Source organism: Equus caballus, chromosome 2 (assembly GCF_041296265.1).
Source record: "Equus caballus isolate H_3958 breed thoroughbred chromosome 2, TB-T2T, whole genome shotgun sequence".
NCBI lineage: Eukaryota > Metazoa > Chordata > Mammalia > Perissodactyla > Equidae > Equus > Equus caballus.
Window position 1 is genome coordinate 57191278 of NC_091685.1, and position 8411 is coordinate 57199688.

Consider the following 8411-nt stretch of genomic DNA (forward strand, 5'->3'; position numbering starts at 1 on the left):
CCGGCCAGCCCCACAAATGGTGGCAGTTTTGACAGCATTCGTAGTAGCCATTTCCTTATGAATTGGGAAACTGAGACCAGAGAAGTGAAGGGACTTGCCACAGGTCCAAGGCCTGTGAGGGCCAGGGCATGGGGATGAAATCCAGAATCCAAGCTGGAACACCCTCCATGCTGTCTCCCCAGCTGGAGCCCCTCACTGGCCTTCCCATGGGCGTCAAGGAGCAAACCGAGTCAGAAAGCCAGGCCTGCAGGTGCGGAATGGGAAGGGGTAAGGAGCACAAGATGCCACCTGCACCAGGAGACAGGCTACCCAGCTGTGCCCCCGAGCCCTCTGCCACCAGTTTGCTGGCTGGCCTCAAGGCCAAGCTTGACTGCTGGTATCTGTTACCATAGAGACCCAGGCTGGGCTGGGGGCTGGCCAGTGACAGCAGGCCCTTCCCCCACTGATGGGAACCAGGCCTGCTCCAGTTCAGAGGCCTTGAGCCCAGACAACACTAGGTGGCACTCCCCACACCTGCCTCTCCTTATTGCCTTGCGTGCCCCAGCTGACCCCTCCACCCCGGAACCCCAAGCCTGAGCTGTCTCCTCCATGCCTCTCTGCTCTTCTTTGTCCCTGGGATTGAGGGCAGGAGGAGACAGCCTTTAGTACCCTGCCTGGGAGCTGGGGGCTGGTGGGGATGTGGGCGTGAGGCCAAAGCTTCCCAGAGAAGAGAGCCAGAACGAGCCCCCGTCACGGCGGAGAGGTAGATTCGGGGAAGCTTCCAGAGAAGAGGAAGAGCTTAAATCAGCCCCAAATGGTGGGCGAATGTGGGAAGTGGAGATGATCAGGAGGACCAGCCAGGCAAAAGCGGAGAGGTGGGACAAGCTGGGGCGCGTTCAGAGAACAGCGAGCACTGGACCGGGAGTCTGGGCACCTGGTACCTTGTCCCAGCCATGCCACGAAGTAGCTGTGCCACCCTCTCTGGGCCTCACCTGTGAACGGGGAGGCTGGACCTGATGAGGAATCTCTAAGATCCCTTCCAGCTTTGACATTCTTTCTGTTCGATTCCAGCCCTGGACTCCCCCAGTTACAGGGCTGCGACGCTCCACAGGCCAGTGCAGGCTCCAGTGCCCCCACCCCCACCTTGGGGGGTGCCTGGGGGTGGAGCCTGGAGCCAGGTGTTGGGCTGGGGGCAGGGGTCATGTGCCTGTGGGGGTGGTGGGCAGGTGGCAGACACCTTTGTGGATTGACGTAGCTCAGGAGGGTGAGAAGGAGGCCTGGAGGTGAGAGTTTCGCCCTCCTACTCATCTCTTCAGGTAACTAAATCCACAGCCAGCATCTCCCCCTACTCCTCCATCCTGGGGGCACTGAGACCTCCAGGGAGCCCAGGGCTGGGGTGTGAGCTCCGCTTCCCTAGATGGGGGCTTCCCTCCGAGATCCCCCCTAAGCACTAGCCCCGTTCCACAGTCACCGCCATCCCCCTTCTATAGGGAAGGAACAGGGTAGAGTCCCTGGTCACCAGCTCCCAGGACCTCAACTGTTGCTGGGCTTGGAGGGTGTGGACACAGTGGAAAGGCTCCAGACAAATCCATGTGGGAGAAAAAGAGCGTGAACTTTGGAACCCTGGTTATGCCATTCACTGGCTGGGTCATTCTGAGCTAATTACCTACCAATGTGCCTCAGTTTCCTGGTCTGCAGAATGGGGTAATAACTGGCCTTACAGAGAGTGTGGAGCCAGAGGCCACGTGAAGAGGCTGGTGGGCACTCCATCCCAGGCCACTGCTAGGGGACGCAGGGACTGGGGACGCCCTGAGCTCCTCAGCTCTGAGAGCCTCTGGATGGCTTCTGCCCTGGACGACAGCGAGTAAGGCCCGGAGCATATTAGACTTTTGACGTCTGCCAAGCGCAGTCATCTCCTGTGACCCTCCAGCAACCTGAGGCATCACGTCCCTGTCCCAGAGGAAACTGCTGAGACCCAGAGAAAAGTGGCCTCACCAGCACATCCCGCTTTTCTGTATCTTCATCTCAGGCTAGCTCTCGAGACCTCATCAGGGTCATTCCACAGCCCTGAGCTGCACCTTCCTCCCCACCCCTGGCTCCCAAGCTGTCGCACCCACTGCCGGTCAGGATGGCCTTAATCCCTCCTCCCGGTGGTCAGGCAGTAGATAGGGGATCTCGAGGGTGACAAGCAGGGGAAGCAGGGGCTCCTAGCCAAGCCCACCTCCTGCCCCCTGCAGGGAAGCTCCTCCTTTCAAGGCTGCTTCTGGGAATCCCCTGCCACCCCCACCCCCAGCCAGACCCAGTGACCCCAGGCCGGACTGATACCTGCGGCTCACTCTTGGGGAGGTGGGGCGCCAAACCTGAGGGCAGGAGAAGCTGGCCTGAGAGAGGAGGAGGGGCCCTCCAGTCTGGACTGTGTGGGTCAGGAATACTGAGGGAGACCACAGGGGCCGGCCTCTGTATGGAGAAGGCTGCAGCAGCCCCATCCTCCGTGCTTGAGTAGCCCAGCAAGAGGCTGGCAGCCCCCACCAGCGGCTGTTTTGCAGTCTCACTGGCCAGGAAGGTGGACACCTCACACCTCAGTCTCCCAATTACGCCCTCTTCCCCCTCCTCCTCCTCCGCTCTTTTCTCTCTCCTCCTCCTCCTCCCCTCTCTCTCCTCCTCTCCCCCCTGAAAACCTGTGGCTGAAGAGACCTTGGCTTCTCTGGGACTCTAACCCTGGGGACTGCCCACATCTGCTCCTGAGTTTGGGAGCAGGGGGGCAACCGCCCCAAGAAATCTCTCCGGGATGGGAGCCACCCGCCTGCTGCCCAACCTCACTCTGTAAGTGCGCTGCCTCCCGGACTGCGGTTTTGTTGCCAGTTCTAGCCTCAGGGCAGACCTAATCTTACCCGGACTCCTACAAGGCTGGCGGGGTGGGGCGGGGTGTGGGCGGGGGCGGGGGCAGCGCCTGGGTGCGCCCCTGGCTGGCTGCTGGCACCCATACCTGGGTCTGCCTATTCTCCCCACACAGGTGCTTGCAGCTTCTGATCCTCTGCTGTCAAACTCAGGTAGGTGAGCGGCCCGCACTAGCTTTTCCCCATCTCTCCCACCCCACCCAATGGGGGTGGTAGGCAGGGGGAGTCTCCTTTTGGTGGACAGAGGCAGGTTCTGGCCTCTCCCTGGGTCTAGAAGTCTCTGAGGTTTGGGGGGATCAGTCCTTGGAAGGGGGGTAGGAGAAGGGGCCATAGCAGATTTGGGGATTGACTGACGTTTTTATCCATCTTCCCTTCGACGGCAACCCTCCCTACTTCCCCTGGGGTCTCTGCTTCTCTCTCTCTCCCCACACCGGCTTCCCCCAGGCTAAGTGCAAGGGGCAGCCCAGGCGGAGGGATGGAACCCGGGAGCGGCAGGGAGAGGGCGGAGGGAGGCGATGGCTCAGGTGAGGCTTGTACTTGCAAGTACCTGAAAGGACAGTTTTCCTTGCAAAACCACTGTGTTCCTCTCACCACCATACTCTCACCAACATGGTGTCCTGGGGGTCGCCGGCCTGGGGTGCATGTGGGCAGTCGGAATGCCCAGCCAGGGCAAGGTGACGCCTTACCCACAGGGCAATGAGGTCAAGCCCAACGAGGTTGGTTTGGGACAAGATTCAGGGTTTGCTTCTCCCCCCATGCAGCCTCCCCCGAGCCTCGGCCCCCTGTGAGGGCCGGTCCCTTTTTGTGATCCTCCATAAAAGTGCAGCTATTAAAATGCACTGGTCCAGAACCGCTCTGGGGAGAGATCGCTTGGCTTTCCCAGGCCAGAGGCCCGCTTCTCTTCATATCCAGTGGGGACTTTTTTTGAAGGTAAATGCCTTTTCTCTGGGAGAGGGAAAAGGGCTGCCTTTGAAGCAGTGGGGGGGTGGGAGAGAGAGAGACAACCCCCCCTTTTCATTCCCCCTTTTGCTGCAGCCCCCGTTCCAGGCCTTTTGCTTCACACATCCAGGGAGAGCAAGAAAAAAGCCCCCAGCCTGGCTGGGAGGGGGCTGGGGGTGGGTCCAACCTGTTCTGGAAGGGGAATTAGCACAATGGTGCGGCTGGCCGGGCGTTTATGGCCTGGCTGAGGCCCCATCCAGGACTGGGGAAGGTGGCAAAGCTGTGCTTTCCCCTTGAAGTGCCCCTCAGCCCCCTCGGAGGGGGGCCAGCAGGCCGGACCACAGCCATGCTTGAGGGGCCGTCTGACAAGCAGCTGTCTGCGGCAGTGGAAGGGGAGGTCCCCCCCACCCCCCACCCCGCAGCGGGAACATGAAAGGAACAGGCAAGGTCCCGTGGGGAAAGCAACTTGGGGGCTGTGGGCTATGGGGGGGCGTGGGGCTGCTTTTGTGCAGGGCTTGTAGGGGGACGAGGCGAGGAGGGGGCTTGGGGGGAGCCCTCTCTGCTCTGACCTGGAACAGCCAGCCAGAAAGAGGCTGCCCGCCAAGAAGGGCGGAGGGCCTGAACTTGGGCCAGGAGGCTCAGGGCTGGGGTGGGGACAGGCCAGACCCCACCACCAAGGATCCTGGGCCAGCCAGACTCCACCCCCTGGCAGGGAGGCAGGTCCCCCAGCCCACATACTAGCCTCAGGTTTTTCTAGGGTAGGGTATGGAGTGGTCATTGCTGCTCTGAGTCTACTGTCTTTGGCTGGGATCCTGGCAACACTCCCGGCCAGTGGAAGAGCTTGTGTTGGAAATGAGCAGTGACACACGTTAAGGGTTAACGCTGAGCAGGTTACACTGTCAGCCTGGAGCTGCTCCCTCACCTCCCCCTTCCTCCAAGGTGATACTTCCCACCCCTCCCTCCAGGAAAGAGTGGCCCCTAACAGATGCTGCTCTGAGTCTAGCTCTGTCCAGATGGTTGCGATTGGACTAGGGATTTGGGGCAGGGAAAAGCTGTCCCGGCCCAGACCAGCAGGATCCAGGTGGAGAGAGAAATGTTTTAGTGCTAGAGCTGAGGCTGTCACCAGCAACTGGGAAATGTCATCCCGGTTTGCACCTTGCTGGAGAGAGGGCAGGAAGTGGTCTGTTTCTCTCTCCTTCAGTGTGGCAAACAGGTAAGGAGAGGCCTGGCCTGGAGAAGGTACTTGTCCTGCCTTTGTACAGTGCACGGATGGAAACGGCCCCTCTCCCCTCCGGGGAAGCAGGTGGCAGTGGCATTGCCCCCGACTGGCCAGGGGCCTCTGTTACATTGTGGCACAGGTAGGCGGCCTTGCGGGAGCAGCCAATGGGCCACCACTGATAGGGCCTCTCACTGCTGTCTCCACCTCCCTCCGCTAAGGAGGCGCCTCCCCGCTGGAGGAGGGAGAGACACTGGATGGGGGCTGTCTCCTCTAAGAGCCCTGAGCCCCCAGGGGGAGAGGCAGGGGACAGGGCCTGAGTTCAGGGTTCTGCAGTAAATGCTGTAAAGTAATGCCGACGGAGCCCTGCAGGAGCATACAGAGAAGGGTCTTAGGGCCCCCAGATGCTCTCCACTGACCCTACCAGCCCAGTTGCTGTGCAGGGCCTGTGTGCAGGTGTGTGTGCATGTGCTGGGGGAGGATCGAGGAGGAATTGGTTCTCCTGGCTAATGAGCCAAGGCCCTGGAGTTCTGGAGAGCGGACAAGCTCCGACCCTGAAGGGAGGGCAGGGCTTGTTTCTGATTAGCTGTGGCACCCTGTGCACCTCCTACACTCAACAAGGGGATTGCATGCCATAACCTTGAAGGTCCTTTCCAGCTCCCAGGGTCAGGATTCCAGTCCTGCACTGTGTCACCAAGTGTCCCCAAAGCCTGGACAGCAACCAGTCCTCTGCTTCAGCGTGGACAGGGAGTCAAGAGGTTATGACTGGCTCTCCACTGGCCTAGGAAGGTCATGGCCATATGCCCCCTGCACCGTGTACCTCTCCTTTGCAGGATAAATGGCCTGCCCCCACCACACTTGCCTCTGCATCCCTCCCCTGCATGGACCAGCGGTGGTGTCACCCAAAGCAAATTGACACTATTTTTCCCTTGGTAACCGCAAAGGGGGAGAATCACCCGTCTCCTAATTTTAACCAGTACGTGAGGGACCAGGGTGCCATGACTGACCAGCTGAGCAGGCGGCAGATCCGTGAGTACCAGCTTTACAGCCGGACCAGTGGCAAGCACGTGCAGGTCACCGGGCGTCGCATCTCTGCCACCGCTGAGGACGGAAACAAGTTTGGTGAGACTCAGCCCTCACTAGAGGCTACCCACACCCCTGATCCATCCCAAGATCCTGTGTCAGGGCAGAGGCTACAGTGATTGAGCAGGGGGAAGCCTCTAGAAGGAAAGACCACGAGGGCCTCCCAAAACCCCCTCACCCAAGTTCAGAGGTCAGGCTGGTTGGGGGCCCCTCTGCCACACCCCTGGGCTGGCAGCCCTGATAGACGGAGGTCTTTCTCCCCCTCCCCCACAGCCAAGCTCATAGTAGAGACAGACACATTTGGAAGCCGGGTGCGCATCAAGGGGGCTGAGAGCGAGAAGTACATCTGCATGAACAAGAAGGGCAAGCTCATCGGGAAGGTGAGGCCTGGAAGACAGGGGGTAGATGAGAGACTCCGCCTCACTGGCATGGGGCATGCGGCCCCAGCAGCATCTGGCTCCCCTCTGCTGGGCTGGACCAGGACCATGACTTCTCCACTCACCCCACCACTCAGCCACTCTCTGGTTTCTCCATTTGAAGGAGTCCCTGTGGATCTGTAAGCCCTCTGAGGACACTGGCTGGTCCCAGGATCCTTGGCTCTCGTTTATGGGGTATTTCTGCAGCCTCAATGAGTAAGAATGTTAGCACCAACGTCATGTTGCAGCCCCCATGTTGAGGGCTAAGGGCTGATCAGGGTAGAGAGTTGGGCATTCACGCAAGGACAGAGGCTCCCCCAAGGTCCGTGGGGTCCACAGGATCCAACTAGCAAGATGTGTGCTAACTGCCTACTAGTATAACTACCTTCTAGTGTAACCACCTACCAGTCTAACTGCCTGCCAGTGTAACAGACTACTAGTACAATGGGGGGTTCCACAGCTGTTGTGTAGAGAGAATTCCATTTCCTTAGCCACTGGCCAAGTCTGGCTTCCGATTCTGGCTGTTCTTACCGAATATTTGCTTGTTTTTGTCAAGCCTCAGGCTTCTCTGTAAAACTGGGCACAGTGTCAAGGTCAACTATAGAGCGAAGGGGTGGCTATGTGGCTCTTGACATAATCATTGTTCTGTAAACGTCTGCCCTGTCTTTTCATCAGAGACTGTTGCCTCCTTTCCCTCCACACGGCAACACCACTCACCCAGACGGAGGAGCCTTCTCTGTATGGCGGGCTGCAGCGTGTGCACTGAACTGCATAATTATCTTGATCTTTATGCTACATCTCGGCAAACTGAGGCTCAGCATGGCTAAATACCTTGTTCAAAGCGTAAAACTTCCAAATGACAACCCTGTGTTTAAGTTCAGACCTGACCCCAAGCAAAGCTTGTTCCTTTCTCCCACCTTTGCCTCTCCAACAAGGGCATCCATCTCACAGGCAGGAGTCTGTGGGCTCACAGTCCCTGTCACTTCCTCCTCAGTTCCTACCAAATAGGCCCAAAAGGCAGATAACCACACAGGGTGGGTGGGAACTCCCCTCCTCTCCTTCCTTCCCCGCAGCCCAGTGGGAAGAGCAAGGACTGCGTGTTCACGGAGATCGTGCTGGAGAACAACTACACGGCCTTCCAGAATGCGCGGCGTGAGGGCTGGTTCATGGCCTTCACGCGGCAGGGGCGGCCCCGCCAGGCCTCCCGCAGCCGCCAGAACCAGCGAGAGGCCCACTTCATCAAGCGGCTCTACCAGGGCCAGCTGCCCTTCCCCAACCATGCCGAGAGGCAGAAGCAGTTCGAGTTTGTGGGCTCGGCCCCCACGCGCCGGACCAAGCGCACTCGGAGGCCACAGCCCCTGACGTAGTCGGGGACACCTGGGGGCAGCGCCCCTCACCAGCCTTCCTGTCCCCTCCCCTTCCTAATCCAAAGACTGGGCTGGGGTGGAGGGCGGGAGCCAGAGAGCCCAAGGAGGACCCTGAACACCAGGGCCCCCAGCTGGAGCGGGGCAGGACTGCCGCAAACCAGACCGGCGCCTCGGGGCAGCCTCCGAGCCCACGCTGAGTGGCCCCGGGCGGTGACCCCGGGCTCGCGCCCTGAAACCAGTGCGGAGGTCGGGGTCCAGCCTCGCAGGCGCCGCCCGAGGCGGCTCTGCTCAGACCCGTCCGGCCCCCTCTGCCCGCCCAGGCCTCCGCGCTCCTCCGGGCCAGACCCCGGGAGGGGACTCTGGGTTTTGTTTCAGGAAAACAGGAGGGAAAAAGAGGGCTGGCCATTCTTCACATTCCGCTCCCCAGGCCTGCACCCCCACCCCCAGCTCCCAGCCCCAGAATAAAACGGTTTTCCTGCAAACGGGCTATCTGAAGGGGGTGCAGGGTCCCCCT

The 8411-nt window shown here is 60.0% G+C and overlaps 1 protein-coding gene across 2 annotated transcripts; it reads left to right on the forward strand.

Annotated features, from left to right (window-relative positions):
- Positions 1-2617: 2617 nt before the first annotated feature.
- On the forward strand, positions 2618-8370 carry FGF17 (fibroblast growth factor 17). Of its 2 annotated transcripts, XM_023636128.2 has the most exons (5): positions 2618-2802; positions 2993-3029; positions 5976-6153; positions 6388-6494; positions 7604-8370. In XM_023636128.2, the coding sequence occupies exons 1-5, from the start codon at positions 2768-2770 to the stop codon at positions 7895-7897; spliced, it is 651 nt and encodes a 216-aa protein (XP_023491896.1). In that variant the 5' UTR covers positions 2618-2767; the 3' UTR covers positions 7898-8370. The 2 variants fall into 2 exon arrangements, with proteins under 2 accessions (XP_023491896.1, XP_023491895.1); XM_023636127.2 differs by lacking the exons at positions 2618-2802; positions 2993-3029 and having other exon boundaries at positions 5707-6153.
- The last annotated feature ends 41 nt before the right edge of the window (positions 8371-8411 follow it).

Excerpts from the sequence above, each read along its gene's own strand:
- FGF17 (XM_023636127.2), top strand. The coding sequence starts at position 5,832 with ATGCCCCCTGCACCGTGTACCTCTCCTTTGCAGGATAAATGGCCTGCC. Across the intron at positions 6,154-6,387 it reads TGAGGACGGAAACAAGTTTG|CCAAGCTCATAGTAGAGACA; the intron begins GTGAGACTCAGC and ends CCTCCCCCACAG. Across the intron at positions 6,495-7,603 it reads AGGGCAAGCTCATCGGGAAG|CCCAGTGGGAAGAGCAAGGA; the intron begins GTGAGGCCTGGA and ends CCTTCCCCGCAG.